The sequence below is a fragment of the Cetorhinus maximus genome, chromosome 26 (assembly GCF_964194155.1).
Source record: "Cetorhinus maximus chromosome 26, sCetMax3.hap1.1, whole genome shotgun sequence".
NCBI classification, from domain to species: domain Eukaryota; kingdom Metazoa; phylum Chordata; class Chondrichthyes; order Lamniformes; family Cetorhinidae; genus Cetorhinus; species Cetorhinus maximus.
In genome coordinates this window covers 34,192,835-34,212,446 of record NC_135904.1, presented here as the reverse complement: position 1 = coordinate 34,212,446, position 19,612 = coordinate 34,192,835, and the positions used below count along the sequence as shown (strand labels likewise).

General features: G+C 44.8%; 2 protein-coding genes across 6 annotated transcripts in view; both read left to right on the top strand.

Moving 5' to 3' along the window:
* cemip (cell migration inducing hyaluronidase 1) overlaps positions 1–19,612 on the top strand; it is a 246,588-nt gene that overhangs the window by 49,396 nt on the left and 177,580 nt on the right. The gene's annotated exons all lie outside the window — the stretch shown is intronic.
* LOC144668432 (cell surface hyaluronidase CEMIP2-like) overlaps positions 1–19,612 on the top strand; it is a 165,473-nt gene that overhangs the window by 92,494 nt on the left and 53,367 nt on the right. For all 4 annotated transcript variants that reach the window (XR_013573498.1, XM_078530477.1, XM_078530476.1 and 1 more), the window contains 5 exons: positions 68–103; positions 2,837–2,989; positions 3,104–3,281; positions 10,460–10,675; positions 14,838–15,046. Coding sequence is in view for 3 of the 4 variants with exons in the window: in XM_078530477.1 (XP_078386603.1) it covers positions 68–103; positions 2,837–2,989; positions 3,104–3,281; positions 10,460–10,675; positions 14,838–15,046 (792 nt within the window). In the remaining variant the exon portion in view is untranslated. The remainder of the gene's footprint in view (positions 1–67; positions 104–2,836; positions 2,990–3,103; positions 3,282–10,459; positions 10,676–14,837; positions 15,047–19,612) is intronic.

Sequence of the window (19,612 nt, the reverse complement as noted above, 5' to 3'; positions counted from 1 at the left end):
TAATTACTGGAAATAATTTGTTGTATGCCATTCAGGGAAGTGACCACATTCTTTTGCGCTTTTACAGGTTCTCTGACAATGGAATTGGCCTGACTCTAGCAAGGTAACTTTCTTTGGAGATTTGTTATTCACTTTTATCCCTTACTCCATGAGCTTCTGTTCCAGATCAAATCTTTTTAATTGAACATCAAAACATTGGTGTACAGAAATTGGCCTAGAGAAGCAAATACGTTTTAATATTACTAGTTGATTTCTTGTAGCCTTGCACAGACGAAGGATAGTCTTCAGCCTGAGTTAGTTTAGAGGCCAGAGGCTGCCCAGGCGTCATTCAATCCCATTGTAAAACCACATTTTCTGCAATGATTTTTACATTTTCATTCTAAATTCCTATGATATTCTCATAATCCATCTCTCTGTCGTGAAGCTCAACGCAAACTGGAGGAACAGCACCTCATCTTCCGACTAGGCACTTTACAGCCTTCCGGACTGAATATTGAGTTCAACAACTTTAGATCATGAACTCTCTCCTCTATCCCCACCCCCTTTCTGATCCCGCTTTTTCCAATAATTTATATATATTTTTCTTTTCCCACCTATTTCCATTATTTTTAAATGTATTTCCATCCATTGTTTTATCCCCACCTTTTAGCCTATTTCCATCCCTTCCCCCCCCCACCTACACCCCCACTAGGGCTATCTGTACCTTGCTCGTCCTGCTTTCTACCCTTAAAGTCACCATTAGCACTTTTCTTAGCTAATATCACCACCGTCAACACCCCTTTGTCCTTTTGTCTATGACATCTTTTGGCAAGCTCCACCTATCATTGGCCCTCTATCCAGCTCTACCCCCACCCCTCCCAAACCAGCTTATATTGCACCTCTTTTCTATTTTTCCTTAGTTCTGTTGAAGAGTCATATGGACTCGAAACGTTAACTGTTCCTCTCCGCAGATGCTGTCAGACCTGCTGAGTTTTTCCAGGTATTTTTGTTTTTGTCTCTGTAGTGCTTTTTGCTTGCTTACAGGTCTTTTGCTCTCTCACTCTGGTACCCTGTCCAATAGCTTTTTCTGCTGCAATGACTGTATCCCTTCTTTTGATAGACATAACAAAGCCCCACAAACTGCACTTGGATGAAGCAGCAGATAATCTGCTTTTTGCTGAGGTGTTAATTGAGGAAAGAGTGTTGGTCAAGATGCCAGGAGACCACCATGCTCTTCAAGCACTGTCCAACTGAGCAGCAGACCTGGCCTAAGCTTAATGTCTCATCCAAAAGACTGCACTTCTGGTAGTGCAGCACTCTCTTGGTACTGCAGTGATGTGTCAGCTTGAATACTGTGCTCGAGTCAGAACTGAATTTAGTGGTGATGACTTTTCTTTTCAATGAAGCTTTGATGGATGTGTCAACTGTTATTCTAAGCAGAGAATGTGATGGTGTTAATTTATAGGCAGTAGTGGAAGAGGATGTCGAAGGGGTGTGGGTACAAAAGCTAGTTACTGGGAGGCAGTGGGAAGCTTTGCATTTGATGTTTCTGTGTTTCTTATAAAATAATAAATTTAGAATGGAATAATTTGGTGAATTAGGAGCTAAAAGGTTAACTACTCTAATTGAAGTTAATTGCATGCTAGCAGTGAACACTACATCCATCTCACTGAATGCCTTGCTTAATTATTATAATGATAATGAAGATGTTGATGAAAGGTTGTGTGGAGCATGGATTTATTGTCATGGTGACAGGATGCTCTTGGGTACAGAGAGTCAACCATTAGTGGCTTTTGTTTCCCCACTCTGTACCATCCTTCGCTTTACATAACAAAAACCAGCAGTCATGCTGCAGGTAGCTAAGGAGACCGGTGATACTTTGCTGATTCTGAGAGTGAATACAAAGCGACTTTTATTTTCTCTTTCATTACAGGTGACTCAAAAGAATGCTAGATCTAATTCATTCAGTTAGCTATCTCATGAGTGGAATAAACTCAGTATTCCAACAGCTATTGAACAGGACCGAAATTCATTAGCACGCCCACAACTTCTCAATTTACATTCCCAAATGGCAATGCTCCCCGCAGGGAAGAAGCATTTATAAAAACAACGTTGTGTTTTCATATTTACACGCACTTCCCTTGTAGAAATGTGCAAAGTACTGGAAGGATCTTCAGGCTGATTAACAGTCTGTCAGCTCCCTCCGTGTCTGAAACCATCTTTATATCAGTCAACTGCCCTATATAGTACGAGGGTGCTCTGGGCTCCACTACTTATATGATGGGGGATGAGTTGCTGGGTGGGGGTGGGCAGCCCTGGTTATCCAACCTCACCAGCCATGAGTATTTCGCTGAATGTCAACCCAGAATTCGGAGTTGGAGCTCTGGTTCCCATTTAGTGGCACTGTCTGGAGTGGCCCCGCACCTTCTGACTGAGAAACAGCAATAGCATCACTTAAGACAAAGACATGCTTCGTCTCTATGGTGTTAGTGGGTCTGTGTGTTGTCAAATAAGTCAACTGACCTCACTCTGAATCTGGTCACAATTTAATCTTCACAGATTTCAGCGCTAACATCTTATTCATTGTTTCAAAAGAAAAAACAAGGGTGTTTCAGATTTCTGTTGAGATGCATTAACAGTTTCTCTTGGCTATCTCCAGATGAAGTTATCTCTTCCAATTGATTAGTGAAACAAGCCAGCTCAGCTTTCAGATCCATTGTACAAAGAATGACCTCAGAACAAATCTGTACAAACACTAAACTTACTTAGTTTTTTTTTATCATGGTTGATGCTGCCATTTGATTAAAACCAATAATAGCAAGGATTGTTAACCACTATTGTCCTTTTGTTTCCATAGCGATGGAACTTTTCCAACTGATGAGGGGTCCAGCTTGGAAGTGACAAAATCGATCTTTGTTGGTGAAAGTATTAATGTTGGCTGTAATGGAGGAAAAAACAGATACTGGGGTAAGGGAGCACACGGGGAGTACAGAACACTGCCAAGAAACAGGTAGAATATAAAAACGCCAACACTTCAAACCACGTTTTATTTACATGCATTTTAACGGATTTATTACAAAAGCTATGTGAAGCATCAGCCCTAAGTAAGCTTTGTGCTTTTCAGAACTTTTCCCATCCGTGGATTCCAGATCTATGATGGCCCAGTGCGAATTACTCAGTGCACGTTTAAGAAGTACGTATCCATCCATGAAAGGTACTCCAGCGCCCTTGCATTTTTTATGAGGAACTCCTGGCAAATCAGCCCCCAAAACAACGTGTCTCAAGTGAAACTGGAGTGGAATGTAAGTTTTAAAGTAATTTTCTTGTGTGTTCTCAGACATTGACAGAAACCATTCTGAGGTGGTGGAGTAAAAGATGGGGAAATTAACCCTTTGGAGCCATGTGTTAGCCAGCAATGTCATTTTTAAATACAAAGCCCAAATTTTCGTTTGAAGGTCAGATGGACAATTGGAGGGCGTGTTGCTAACACATTTCAGTGTCAGGAATCTTCTATGATAAAATTTGCCCAATATTATGACCTGATTTCCATTAACCTGCATATACGCAGTCATTCATATAAGACCCTGAGTGGACTTGACAGGGTGGATGTGGAGAGGATGTTTCCTCTTGTGGGAGAATCTGGAACTAGGGGTTACTGTTTACAAATAAGGGTTGACCCATTTAAGATGGAGATGAGGGGAATATTTTTCTCAGAGGGTTGTGAGTCTTCCTCAAAAGGCAGTGGAAGCAGAGTCTTTGAATAATTTTAAGGCAGATAGATGGATTCTTGATAAGCAAGGGGGTGAAAGGTTATCAGGGGTAGGTGGCAATGTGGAGTTGAGGTTACAATCAGATCAACCATGATCCTATTGAATGGTGGAGCAGGTCTGAGGGGCCATGTGGCCAACTTCTGCTCCTAATTCATATGTTCGATGTTCGTATGTTGATTATTTCATGTCCAGTTGCATCTGAATGAACTAGTGCTTGCTGTTTGGAAAATGTTTTTTTTACTTTTTCACAGGATGTGGGCATCGCTGGCAAGGCCAGCATTTGTTGCCCATCCAAAATTGCCCTTGAACTGAGTGGTTTGCTAGGCCATTTCAGAGGACAGTTAAGAGTCAACCACATTGCTGTGGGTCTGGATTCACACGTAGGCCGGACCAGATTCCCTTCCCTAAAGGGGAGTAGTGAATCAGTTGGGTTTTTACAACAATCAATGATAGTTGTCATGGTCACCATTACTGAGACTAGGTTTATACTCATTCATTGAATTTAAATTCTATCAACTGTCATGGTAGGATCTGAACCCATGACCCCAGACCATTAGTCTGGATTACTAACCCAGTGACATTACCACTACACCACCATCTTGACCCCTGATTATTGTCAGTGGCTCCATTGGATCTGAAACCCGAAAAAGGAGATGGCCCCTGATAGTTTCAGGAAATTAGTAGCATCATGATGGCAAATAGAAGCACTGGCAATGGAGGCATTAATAATGGGCATAGCATTGTTTCCTTTAGCTTGCGTGGCGACTTCAGTGGAAGAAAAATGCAGCATTTAGCACCTCTATCTCTGGAGGTTAAAGGTTTAGATTATGAGGCGAGGTTGGTTTGTCTTCCTTAGAAGATTCAGAGGTGATCTAATCGAAGTGTTTAAGATGATAAAGTGATTTAATAAGGTGGATTAAAGAGAAACTATTTCTCCGAGTGGAGGAATCCAGAGCAAGGGGGCATCTTCTTAGAGTTAAGCCTTTTGGGACTGAAGTCTCGCAGCACTTGCTCACATAAAAAGACTGTAGCTGCTGGGTTAATTAAAATTTTCATCACTAAGATTGGAGGTGTTCTCCACTGTGCTGTCAATTCTACTGTGCTGCTAACCCACTGAACTGTGCTCCTAGCCCATTGCACTCTCCCCTCCACTTTACTGTACAACTAACTTCATTCTGCAACCCTTTTCAATGCACCATAATGTTCCCTTTTTGAAGTACACGTTTATCGGTAACATTTATCCACATAGCAACCAGTCACACACAACTAATTTCAACTGCTGGCTGCAAGGAAATATACTGTCTTTTTATTCCTCATATTTTGCAATTTGATGTAAAATTTCTTTGGGCGGGATTGTCCCAGATTTGCTCTAAGTGAGGTAGCGGGTGGGAAAAAGAACGTTTTACCTGCCAGCCACAATGGCAGCTTTTTGCACCGTACTGTCTAATTCCTGCCTCATTAATTGTGCAGCCACGATAAACACGCTGTCTCACTGGCGAGCAGCCTCCGATTTCCCCGCCACGGCGTTAACTCGTTGCTTCTTCACGCAGGGCGCCATATTTAAACTGCAGCTGCGCGCACACTTCTCAATGCTCACAGCCCAGGAGGATACCGGTGAAGACATGGCCCCAAAAGTAAAAAGAGACCAGCCCCCCAGTTCAGTGACGCATCCCTGGGGTGCCTTCTGGATGCTGTGGAGGTCTGGCATCGTGTCCTCTACCCTCGCTCTGGCTTCAGGAGGCCCATCAGTCTCACCACTCTGGCTTGGGAGGCGGTGGCAGAGGTGGTCAGTGCCAACACTGCACACAAGAGGTTGGCCATCCAGTCCAGAAAGCGGATGAATGATCTCATCTGTGCCACCAGGGTAAGGCAACCATCTCATCACTCTAAACTCACAAGGCCATCACACATTCACTGGCATCTCACTCATAGCCAGCTCAAGGGACATCACCACCCATTCTCACACACACCCTCACATCTCCATTTGGCCTCATCTCCTTTGGAGGCTGCCCCCTCAGCCCTCACCATCTTGAGGCCACTTGCACAGATCAATATGTGCCCCCACATACACCCTGGGTCACCCTCCTTCCCCAGTGCAGCCCTCGTCCGGCAGCCTCTTGCCTGGCCTGAGGCCACTTCTCCCCCTTCCCCAGCCAAGCCCTGCAGTCATTGAAAAGCCACCCACACTCTACGGCTGGTCTGAGCCCCCTTAAAAGTGATGTGGTGCTGCCTGTGAAGCCTGGCGCTGATGACTGCGAGTGCTGCCCGAAGAAAGGTAGGCAAACAAACCTCGAAGTCCCGAGTGAAGTGCAGCCCGCCAGGTGGAAGTTGCGTATGTAGAGTTGTGGATGATCCAGTGTGGGGAATGATTCCGATGAGCAGGGCTTATAATGATATGCAGATGTATTACAATGAAGTTCCCAACATCTAGCGGCGGTCACGATGGGCAGAGAGGATGATTGCAAACTGGTTTCACGGCAGTGTGAAACTGATTCTTGGCGTTCCCGGCATCTCATCTGTTCACGCCCGCCATGATGCCCAACACCGAGAGGCACGGAAAATTCGGCCCATTGTTACATTTGTTTAATTGAAGCAGTTTTTCCCCGTTCAGTCTCTTGAACAATCTGTGTTTAGTTGTGTTGAATTCCACTGTTCTGATAATTATGTCTGTAATAAGGACTGAGGGCCATATATTATGCTGTCCCCATGGCGCGATTGGAGGTGGGGAGGGCACTTAATCGAGCAGGATGGTGCTGGGTGGGGACCCCACCACCTTTCCCCCTCTACCCCAATTTTAGTCAGTGGCAGGAGGGCAGGAGACGCTGGGTGCTTTCTGTTCTGGCTGCAGTAGAAGCTGAGGCATCAGAAGACTCATCATAGTTGAGTCCACAACTGTGGTAATGGAGTCGGTCACTACTCCCATGTTGGAAAGGATGGGCTCCAAGCTCTGCACAAAGCCCTGTGCAAAGATGGTGCCAGATCCCTTCATGCTCCTTGGGTATGGGGAGTGAGCGGGAGTATGGTGCTGAGATAGAGGATCAGCCATGATCCTATTGAATGGTGGAGCAGGTTTGAGGAGCCAAATAACCTACTCCTGTTCCTATTTTCCATGTTTTCTATGTCTATGTTTGACATTCATCACAGGATTTCTGGCAGACCTGTCAAGGCACCAAATATTTTACTGTGCATACCTGTCAGCCTTCTCCCTCAAAGTCCTCATCTCAGTTGTCTGCGGAAGACCCCATGTGTGATCTCGCCCTCCATGGGGAGCTGATATCTGAACTAGCCTTACCCCCATCTCTGACTGCAGGCCACTTATGCTGAGTGTCAGACCACATGCACCAACTTTGTGCAGAGCTTGGAGCCCATCCTTTCCAACATGGGAGTGGTGACCGATTCCATTACCACACTTGTGGACTCAACCATGATGAGGCTTCTCAGCTTCCACTGCAGCCAGAACACAAGCCACCCAACGTCTGAGTGCTGCCATCCAACGTCTGAGTGCTGCCACTCAAGCTCAGACTGCTCTCTTACATCTTAGTTTGCTAGTGTCATGGCTGCAGCCAGCAGTGTTAAAAGGGGCTTCCCCTTCTCCCTTCTTCCCCCCACCCTTCACCTTCTAGCAGCTTGCCTGACATCTTGTGACCTCTGCTGTCTAAGCTACCTTCTGAAGTACTTCTAGTGTCAGTATCTGAGCTGGTGGGGTCGCATGACACTGTTTCAGCAGCGTCACTATCGGCCATCTCTTGCTCTTCCATTACAATGTGGCCTCCTTGCAGTTCTTGGGTATCTGAAAGGAGAAAGACTGGAGTGTGGGGTTGGGGAGAGGAGCGAAAGCACGAGGTGCACATTTCCACCATCTGCACCTTGTAAATCAGAAGAGATTGTGGGAGGTGAGAAGGAGGATTAGTTATGAGGATACCAACATCCTCTATCAGTCATTCCTGCTACTGACCACGGCCTCGGGTATGGCTGTTCCAGTGATGGAAAGAGTTGTTGTCTCCATGGGGATAAAGACGTGCAGCCATGCCTGTTCTCCACCTGCTGCCTTTGGTTATGTACCATCTTGTCCTGCAAGGGAAGTGTGTCATAGAGAATGTTGGATGGTGAGTGATGGGTCTTGAGGTACATTGAGCTGTGTATGACGCTAGTGGTTCTGTTGCTGGGATGTGAAGGTGACCTTGACCACGCGTGAGGTCATGGAACTTTGTGCACGGCATCCAGGTCCTCAGGCTTGACTCCTCTTGACTGCAATGGCTATTAGCTCCCACAGCCTTTTGGGTGTTTTTCTGGAATGCTCCCTGACCCTCTGTGGATTGGGCACATCTCTCCACCTCTTCACCTTCTTGACTAAGGCATCGAGTTCAGCGTGTGAAAATCTTGGAGCCCGCTCTCTGCCTGGCTGCTATGTTCTTGTCTGTTTCCAGATCAAAATTGGTTGCAGAATGACTCCCAGTAGCTGCTCCAGCCAGCATACCCCTTGCCTTTAAGTATGGCAGGCTGCCTTTAACTGGTGCCAGTAAATTAGCAGGCAGCATGAAGTTGGTATGGGCTAATGCCACATCATGCCTGTTTTTGGGTGTTCTTCAACTTAGTCCCCACCTTCAAATGGAATGCAAATCGAATGTTGTTTTTCATTGCAAGGAGAGTGGAATATAAAGTAGGGAAGTTTTATTGCAGCTGTACAGGGCATTGGCGAGACCACATCTGGAGTATTCTGTACAATTTTGGTCTGCTGGCTTGAAAAAGGATATAATTGCATTAGAAGCAGCTCAGAGAAGCTGTGCTCGACTCATTCCTGGGATGAGGGGCTTCTCTTATGAAGAAAGGTTGAACAGGTTGGGCCTATACCCATTGGAGTTTAGAAGAATGAGAGGTGAACTTATTGAAACAACAGATCCTGATGGGATTTGATAGGGTGGATACCGGGAGGATGTTTCCACTCACGGGAGAGACCAAGGCTGGAACTTTCTGTCCCTGTTGGTGTCGGGCATCATGGCGGGCATGAATGGACAATATGGCGGGAAGGCCAAAATTCAGTTTCACCACGTCGTGAAACCAGTTTGCGATCATCTGCTCCACCTGTCAATGGCAGGCCGCGTTTCCCGCCGCCAGACATCGGGAATGTCATCTTAATACACCTGCATATCATTATAATCCCTGCCCACTGGAATCATCCCCAACGCTGGCACATCTGGGCATGGCGTCATGATTATACATCAACATGTTTCACAACAGCACATATAAGGCATGCACCTGGCGATCTGCCCTTCACTCGGAACTTCGAGGTTTGTTTGCCTACCTTGCTTCAGGCAGCACTCGCGGGCATCAGCGCCAGGCTTCACAGGCAGCACCACATCACTTATAGGGGGGCACAGGGGCAGGTCTCTACCTACCAGACCAACCGTAAGGGGGGGGTGGCTTATCAACGACTGCAGGGCTTGGGTTTGTTTGGGGAAGGGAGAGAAGAGGCCTCAAGGGAAGAGGGCGAGGGCTGTACTGAGGAAGGGGGGGTATCCCAGAGTGTGTTTGGGGGTAAATGTTGATCCGTGCCAGTGGCCTCAAGGTGGTGAGGGCTGAGGAGGCAGTCTCCAGAGGAGATGAGGCCAGATGGACATGTGAGGGTGTGTGTGAGAGAGTGAGTGGTGATGTTCCTTGAGCTGGCAGTGAGTGAGTTGCCAGTGAATGTGTGATGGGCTCGTGAGTGTGAGAGTTTAGAGTGATGAGAAGGTTGCCTTCCCTGGTGGCACGGATGAGATCATTCATCCCCTTTTTGCACTGGACGGCCAACCTCTTCTGTGCAGCGTTGGCACTGATCACCACTGCCACTGCCTCCTAAGCCGAAGCGGTGAGATTGCTGGACCTCCTGCGGCCAGAGCAGGGGTGGAGGACATCACGGCAGCCCTGAAAAAGGCATTCCAGTGATGGGTCACTGAACTCTTCCTGGCTTTTGGGACCATGTCTTCACTGGAGCAGTCCTGGGCTACCGGCGTTGAGAACTGCGTGCGCGGCTGCAGTTTAGATATGGCACCCAGAGTGAGGAAACGGTGAGGTAACAGTGTGGCGGGCGATTGAGTGGCTGCCTGCCAGCGAGATGGCGTGTTTCCTGCGGCTGCATAATTAATGAGGTGGGAAGAGGATGATGTGGCATGAAAAGCCGTCATTGTGGCTGGCGGGTAAAACATCCTTTTTCCTGCCCGCTGCCCCACTTTGTGCAAATCTGAGACGATTCCTCCCTAAAACTAGGGACACAGTTTAAGAATAAGAGGTCTCCCTTTTAAAACTGAGATGAGGAGAATTTTTTTTGTCTCAGAGGGCTGTTAGTATGTGGAATTCTCTTCCTCAGCAAGCAGTGGAGGCTGGGCCATTGAATTTATTCAAGGTAGAGATTTTTGATAGACAAGGGAGTCAAGGGTAAAGGGGCAGATGGAAGGGCAGTTGAGACTGTAATCAGATCAGCCATGATCTTATTGAATGGCGGAGCAGGCTCGGAGGGCTGGATGGCCTATTCCTGCTTCCAAGTCCGAAGTTGCTATGTTTGCTACATCTGTCCATCGAACCCCTTCATTATTTTGAAGACCTCTATCAGATTACCTCTCGGTCTTCTCTTTGTTTTTATAGAAAAGAGCCCCTGTCTTGTTATTGGACTGAGACAGTTTCATCTGGTGTGCAAGTGTCCATTTCTTCCGTGTTTTCTTTTTTCCATACAGGTTAATCTCGAGGTATTCTTTGGCAAACCAGGACAGTGGTTTGGAACTAACAGCCTCGATGGTGACCGGACGTCTATTTTTCATGACTTGGATGGTTCAATGACTGGATTCCCTGACTCATTTGTGGCTAGAGCTGACAACTACCTTGTTCGTCATCCAGGCTGCCTTAATGTGCCCAGATGGAATGGAGTAATCTGCAGTGGCAAGTATGCCCAGGTGACATTTTCAGTTGGATAAACAAGCTTTCATAACTTATATATCATTTTTTCCAGATTTGTACTGTACATGGGGCTGACCCTGATTTGTTGTAGTAACTGGGCAAGTGGTAAGCTTTGGATTAAGCAGCAACTTGGGACTGAAACCAACATAAAGAAAGAAATACTTGCATTTATATAGCACCTTTCACAGCCTCAGAACATCCCAAAGCACACAGCGGTAGGACCTCATTAGCTCGTGGCTGAGTTGTATGTTACTTGTGTATTAGTTGTGTTTAATTATAGGCAGGTGCTGGGCATTAACTGGGGATTTACTTCTGTTCCTATAAATAGACACTGAGAGGTGTCAGCTGTGGCTCAGTTCATAGCACCCTCGCCTCTGAATCAGAAGGTTGTGGGTTCATGTCCCACTCCCGGAAACCAAGAACTGTGAATGTACTCGAAAGAGTTACATGCGATCTGTCGATAACTCGAAAGAGTTAAATAGACACTGATTGAAACTGTGGTTATTGGGTTAGGAGGTGCATGCTTCTAATGTGTAACTCTGTAAATAAATGCTTAGAAAAGTGTATAAACGTTGGCTCCAGTTCTATGCTTCACCAACTGGCTTTCTGGAATATAATAGTGAACGCCACATGAGCAGCCCAAGGCAGCGTGCTGGTTGGGGAGGACATGAAATTGAGTGGCTTTTATGCTGAGCAGCCAATTGTGTACCTGGGACAGAGAGGGTGGTGGTGGTGGTGGTGGTGGAGGTTGGCAGGGGGTGAGGATGGGAGCAAAATGGAATAGGGTGTACAGTCAGCTGGTGTTTTCTTGTGTTTCTGAAGTACTGTTGCTTGTTCTGACTCCAGAAAAATGAAAGAAAAGTGACCTTGTCCATATTTGGAGCAGCCCACAGGTTAGGCTTCTCCACATAAGGGATAACTGTGGTGTATGTGACACCGTTCTGCCAATGGGTCCATGAAAATCATTAATCCTACAAATACCCTGATGTAAATATTTAAATAAATGAGAGTGCTGGAAGCCTTTCTCAGGACCCACTCAAAGATTGCATCAGGTGAGCCTCTCTGAGATGTTGGTGGGATGCAAGCCTCACCAATCATCAATTCCACAGCCACCCTGTACTTGCCAGGATCTGGCTGATGAAAATCAACTCCCATTAATCAGGGCTAAAACTGGACAAGTTTCTGTTCTAAGAGTAGAACATCTGAGACATTGGAAGTGCATATTAGGACTAACAATGTAGTCCCACACACTCAGAGAGAAATGCATACACTAGGAGAGTGTGGGCCAGATATTTGACATCTGACTCTCTTCTGAGTTAGTTTGTGGGCTCATGTCCCTTGAGGACTTAAGCAAATAACCTAGGCAGGCGCTTCAGTGAGGTGCTGCATTGTCATAGGTGCCGATTTTCAGATGAGAATTTAACTAAGGCCCTATAGCTGGATGTAATAGATCCTGTGGCCCTACTTAATGAAGAGCAAGGGAGATCTCCCAGTGCCCTCGCCAACATTTAATGTTCTACAAATATTAGCAGAACCAATTCACTGGTCATTTATTCCATTGTCCTTTGGGTGGATATTGCTGCTGCAGTTCCTACATAGAAATAGTGTCAAATGCAGTTAATTGATTGTGAAGCATTTTGGGACATCCTGAGGATGTGAAAGGTGATATATAAATGCAAGTTTTTGATTTCTTCATTGTAATTCTATCTCTCTGATACACATTTTAAGAATAAGATCACAGACATTTCTCCAATGGGGATTTCAGATGTGGCCATTTCATGGCTGGTTAAGAAGTTAAACAGAAGTCCCATCTGCCATCTCGGCTGTTTGTAAACGATCAACGATAAACAGGAGAGTTCTCCCAAGCTTTTATCTTTCAACCAACACCTAATATATAAATATGAACGTATGAATTAGAAGCAGGAGTAGGCCATTCGGCCCCTCGAGCCTAAAACAAATTATCTGGCCTTTTTATTTCATTGCTCTTTGTGGGATCTTGCTGTGTGAAAAATGGCTGCACGTATCCTACAGTACCACAGGTGTCTACACTTCAGAAGTACTCCATTGACTTGAAAGCTTGGGATAATGCAATTCAGTCTTACCTTCTTTCTCTTTCTTGCTCTCGTTTCTATCCATTAATTTCTAGCAGTGCTCCATGGCAGAAATACAAACTTTTAAATTTACCCCTTAAATTATATCCTAATCATTTTGGACGCTGTTTAGACTAAAAAAAATGTGGTGCAAGGATAAGAAAGACTGCCACATAAGAACCACCATAAATTTACTTAATTAAAAATAAACTACTTACTTTCTAATCTAATGATGAAGTTCAAAATTTTCTTTAAGATGGGAATTACTGACACAGACCGAGGTCTGTCTGGTTTACCTTCCTCCATCCCAGTAGTCCTGTAAGTTGTTGATTTAATCATAATTTTATTCAAATTCTACAACTGTGCAGAAAATTCAACAAATACATTCAGACACAAATAGTTAATTGTCCAATGTTTAGCTGAAATCATTTTGCAACTGGGCCAGTTTTGAAATTCAACCAATAAAAACGTTGGTTTTTAATCTTTAAATAGATTATTGATTTCATTTCATGCAGGAATGGGCATTAGGTGGATGAGAGAATGTGTCAATGTCTGCCCTCCTCAACTCTATTTTTAAAAAATGTGACTTGCTCTTCCCCTTCCTGCTCCCCACTCATTTCCAAATGGATTGGCTGGCACAAACTGTAGTATTTATATGACCTTGAGGCACAATGTCCTCGGTCCTTAATATATTCCCAACACCCTGGAGAGGCACCTCAATCAGTGATGAGGGAGGTGGGTGAAACGCGGAAGGATTAGCTATGATATTTTGGGAGAAATGTGGGAATGGTCAGGATAACGAGTCTTCACAGAACCCCAGCAATTAAGGTGGGTGAGTATTTAACATAGGGCAGAATTTTCTGCTTGTCGGGATGGGCGCGTGCCTGACCCGAATGGGCGTAAAATGATGCGTGATGACGTCGGGCGAGTGTCCCGGCATCACAGTGTACTTGCACGATACTTCAGTGGACGGGTGTGCGTGGGAGTTGGCAGAGCGCCCGCCGACAATTAACAGGCCTATTAAGGCCATTAAAGTTCCAATTAAATGTAATTTTTCGCTGCCCGTCCAACCTTACGGTTGGCCGGCAGGCAAAAAGACCAAGCGGTCTTTGCATTTTTTAGGAAACCTCGTCTACCGGTGGGATGAGGTTTCCAACAGCAATTAAAAATAAACTAAAAATTTTAACTTTTCATTAAACTTGTGTGCTCACCCTCCTCCCCCCCCTCACACAGGCAGCGCTGAGTGCTGCAGCGCGCGTCTCAAATCGCGGTCCGGCTTCCAGACCGCTCCTGCCCACCTCCACTGACCACTGAGCCCGCCCGACGAGGGCAAAATCCTGGCCATAGAATTACACAGCACAGAAGGAGGCCATTTGGCCCATTAAGTCTGTACCAGCTCATTGAAAGGGTCGACCAATTAGTCCCACCTCCCCACCCCCTGCTCTTTCGTATAATCCTGCAAATATTTCCTTCTCCAAGTAAATACCCAATTCCCTTTCAAAAATCATTATTAAATCTGCTTCCACCACCCTTTCAGATGATGAATTCTAGATCATAATAACACTCTACCAAAATATTTCTCCCCATTTTCCCTCTTGGTTCTTTGGCTAATTATCTTAAATCCGTGGCCTCTGTTTACTGACATACTCAAGAGTGGAAATAACTTTTCCATATTTACTCCCTCAAATCCCCAAATAATTTTGAAGTACTGTGAGAACATTCTGATTTCAGTAGCGCCATGCTCCGATGAAAAGTTAAACCTAGAGTGTCAACAATTTTTCCTTTCTCTGCGGATGCTCCCTGACTTTACTTGAGTCTTTCCTGCATTTTTTGTTTATTTTTGAGATTTACAGCAGTTGCAGTATTTTGTTTTTTTTTTGAGTACTTACTGGAGTTTTGGGTGCGTATACACGGGACAGGCTTCACTTTTCTTTTTGGTATTTTATTTGGGAAGGGCAATGAGGAAAGAGTAATAAATGTATCCTTGCTCGTATCAGCCATCTACAGAATAAATTTAAAACCTGCAGACGTCTCCATTAAAGCATGGTTTCTCTTTTTATTTGCACAGCTCTATGTTCAAGCCTGGCGCCCGGAGAATCTGTCTCTGCTGATCACAAAGGACTCGTACCCAAACCACCCTCTGAAGCTGCAGGGCGTCAATCGTAGGGCACCCTACCAACAGTACCAGCCTGTCGTCATGTTGGAACAAGCCTACACACTGCGCTGGAATGGCAGAACACCTGAGCAGATTGTCCTCTACCCGATCAATTTTAACAGGTAACTTATTGGGACAATGGATTTGTTACGTGGTCTTAAGCGGTGTTCACTGTCCAATGTTTCAGATGTAGGATTGAGTGAAATTTGCAAGGGTCCCCTACCAGAATGGAGCTCAGTTGAGATGCCGATGGGAGAATGGGCAACAGGAGTCATCTGGCTCCATTCACAGCGCTCCCAGTTAGATTTCAACTGCATCAAAATTTTGTCTAAACCTCTTAAAAGTTCCCGTCTGAAGAAGCATGATGCTGCAGTGGACAAGTTAATCATTCAAGGCTATGGGCCAAGTGCTGGTAAATGGGGATGGGTAGGTAGGTCAGGTGTTTCTCACGTGTCAGTGGAGACTTGATGGGCCGATGGGCCTCTTCTGCACTGTGTGATTCTGTGATTCATAACATTCAAGGAATAGTCAGTGGAAAAGTAAACCTACTTCTAGGGACCTGTTGAGAAAGCAGAGCATTATCAAACCAACCAGTGAGCTATTGAGATTGGTGAGATCTCAGGCTGCAACAACTGATATCTGGGTCAGGCTCAAGATAAGGATGCTGAAATTGGCCTCAGTACCCTGAGTTAGGGGTGATCTATTTCACCAGGGTTTGGATTTCAGATTTCTGTCGAGACTCTGGCAAGAAGTGGATCTGTTGGGGTAAAGGCTTTAGCCCTCACTGCCTGGACAGAGCATGGAGAGGGAAGTCAGGTGGGGGAGCCTGGAGGCGGGTGAGGGAGCGTTGGTCATTGAGCCCTGTGTATTACTCCTTCCATCTCAACAAATGGGAAATAACTTAGATAGGACAGGGGCACACGATGCTCTCCACCCCATCTTCCTCTCTCTGCTCCTCCCAGACTATGCCCAACACCCAGGGGTTTGCAATGAAAATCTACCCTAGCCAGCCCCAATCTGATGTCAACAGGTTCAGGTTTGATTGTGGCACCCCCTCACCTACCAATAGTTGGCATCTGGGTGCTTGTGAAGAATAGTCACCTTGTCTAAGCTCAGCAAGCACGGGAAATGCATTGCGGCTCTGTGCATCTCCACTCCCATTGCTCCACCAATGGCAGCCATGACTGGACACTAACCTCTGGAGTTCCCTCCCAAAACAACAACATGCAATTGCATAATGTCTTTAACGGAATAAATGGCTCTTCAGTGGTGCATTACTGAACAAAATTTGATAGCCTGCTTGTTGGGGAAGATTTTAACATTTCCGTATGGTTTTCATATTTCCAGCAGCTGTAGCTGTTTTTTAAGCCTGTTATTTGTTATAGTGACTATTTGCATTTATGAGTGTAACAAGAAAGGCTTAGAGGAGAAAAAGGGAAAATTAAGTGCTGGGTTGACTTAGTGAAGGAACGGAGCCAGAAACTTGCTTTGCAAGGTTAGTCAGACCCCATTGGGTGATGTGTGTGTGGAGAGGTCAGAGCTGGCTCATTCACTGAGGGTGCAAAACAGAAATAGTGCTGCCCATGAATTCTGGCTGTTTGTAATACATCTGCAGAATTTAACTCGTTCCAGTAACATACACCTTTGTGCAAACCTGATTTGAGGCTGAGTTGGGTTGTCGCTCAGATTCAACAGATGCAAATAGCAGCTTGAAGTTGAGTGTTATCCGTTAGCCATGGCTCTGTACTGGCACTCGAACCTCTGATCCTGAAAGTTGTAGGTTTAAGTCTCACCCCAGAGCACATGTTCTAGGCTGATACTTTAGTGTAGTACCGAGTGCTGCATTGTCAGTGGTGTTGTCTGTCAGAAAACGACACTCCACTTGCTTTCTCAGTGGGACATTAAAGATTTCGCAACCCTGTTTCAAAGAAGAGCGGCAAGTTCTGTCAAATATTTATCCATCCACCAACTCCACATAAGACAAATTCTCTGATCATTCACACATTGCTGTCTTGTGGGATCTTGCTGTGTGAAAATTTATTATCGTGTTTCCTCACGTTACTGCACTGGCTGTAAAGTGTGAACGACTTAAAGTCACTAAGGTAAAAAGCACAACGTTTTTTTTTATCTAGTTAAATAACATTGAGGCCTGGACTTTCTTCCCAAGTAATACCTGTTTTTTGGGTCACCTCTGAGTCGGATAAGGGAGGGTAATGAGGAAAAGAGATTTTCTTCTATAAAAACAGCAACGTAAATTTTATCCCATTCCTCCTCCGATCTTGTAGCTCCTCACCACGCAGTTACAAGTAAATGACTCTCTGTGGCTTCTTCCAGATTAACATTAAATCATTCCAGCAGTGAGGAAGGACATTCGATCTACCAAGCCAATGCCAGATCTAACCACTCGCTGCATAAAAAAATAATTTTTCCTCATGTCACCGTTAGTTCTTTATCCAATCACTTCAAATTGGTGCCCTCTGGTTCCTGAGCAATAGCCAATGGAAACAGTTTCTTTCTATCCAGCCTGTCTGGTCTCCTCAGGATTTTGAACACCTCTTATCAAATCTCCTCTCAAACTTCTAGAAAAAGACAGCCCCAGCTTCTCCAATCTATCTGTGCAACTGAAGTCTCTCATCCATGCAACCATTTCTCATAAATCTTTCTGGCACCATCTAAGCTTTCACATCCTTCCTAAATTGTGGTGTACAGAATTGGATACAATACTCCAGTTGTGGCCACATCATGTGTTTTATAGAGATTCATCATAACTCTGTGCCTCTATTTATAAAGCCTAGGGTTTTGTATACCTTTTTAACAACTTTCTTAACCTACTCTGCTGCCTTCAATAATTTGTGCATACATACACCCAGGTCTGTCTATTCCTGCACCCCCTTTAGAATTGTATCCTTTCCTTTATATTACCCCTCCTCGTTCTTCCGACCAAAATGTATAATTTCACACTTCTTTGCATTAAATTTCATCTGCCACATGTCTCTCTTGCCCACCAGCCCATCAATGTTCTCTTGAAGTCTATCACCATATTCCCCACAGTTCACAATACTGTCAAGTTTTGTGTTATCTGCAAAGTTTGAACTTGTGCCCAGTGCACCCAAGTCTAGGCCATTAGTATAGATCAAGAAGAGCAGTGGTTCTTGTATCGATCCCTGGGAAACCCACTACATAATGGTCCTCCAGTCCAAAAAACAACCGTTCACCACTACTCCCTGTTTCCTGTCACTCCGTCAACTTTGTGTCCTTGCTGTCACTGTCTCCTTTGATTCCATGGGTTTCAACTTTGCTGGCAAGCCTATTATGTGACACTTATTCAAAGGCCTTTTGGAAATCCATGCACACCACATCCAGCGCATTACCCCTATCAACCCTCCCTGTTACCTCATCAAAAAACTCAATCAAGTTATTTAAACATGATTTGCCTTTAACAAATCAGTGCTGGCCTTCCATAATTAATCCACATTTATCCAAGTGACTGTTAATTTTGTCCGGATTAACCTTCCTAAAAGCTTTCCTGCTAATGAGGTTAATCTGACTGACCTGTAGTTGTTAGGTTTATCCTTACGCCCTTTTTTGAACAAGAGCATAACATTTACAATTCTCCAGTCCTCTGGCACCACCCCTGTATCTAAGGAGGATTGGAAGATTATGGCCAGTGCCTCCGCAATTTTCATCCTTACTTCGCTACGCATCATTGGATTCATCCCATCCTGTTCTGGTGACTTATTAACTTTTAAGTACAACCAGGACTTTTATCTTTAACATTTTTTAGACCACCCAGTATCTCAAGTAACTACCTCTTTCACGATGACTTTGGCAGCATCTTCTTTCTTGGTAAAGACAGAGGCAAGGGAATCATTTGGTACCTCAGCCATGCCCTTTGCCTCCATGCATAGATTCTGTTTTTGGTCTCTAATCAGCTATTATCTTCTTCTTACTATTTATATACCTTTCGAAGATATTTGGATTCCTTTTTATATTAGCTGCCAGTCTCTTCTCATTCTCTCTTTGCCTCTCTTATTTCCTTTTCCACTCCCCCACTGAATTTTCTATATTCAGCTTGGCCCTTACTTGTATTTTCAACCTGATATTTGTTGTTTTTTTTGCCTCATCTTATTCTTTATTTCTTTTGTTAACCAGGGAGCTCTGGCTTTGTTTCCCTTCCTTTCCCCCTCATGGGAATGTACCTAGATGGAAATCAAACCACCTCCTCTTTAATGGCAGCCTTTTCTTCCATTGCAATTTTGCCTGCCAATATTTGGTTCCAATTTATCTGGGACAGAACTGTTTTCAATCCACTGAAATTGGTCCTCCTGCAATTAAGTCATTTTTACTCTAGATTGCTCCTTGTCCTTCTCCTTCGCTAAACTAAACCTTATAATATGATCACTGTTCCCTAAATGATTCCCTTTCTAACACTTGAAACACTTGACACAACTCATTCCCTGGACCAGGACACAATGCCTCCTTCCTTATTGGGCTGGAAAACCCACATTGACCTGGAAAATTCTCATGAACAAACTCCAGAAGAAATAGGAGCATGAGTAGACCATATAGCCCCTTGAGACTGCTCCACCATTCAATATGATCATCTTCTTCCTCAACTCCATTTTCTAGCTAATTCTCCATATTCCTTGATTCCTTGAGTGACCAAAAATCTTTCTATCTCAGTCTTT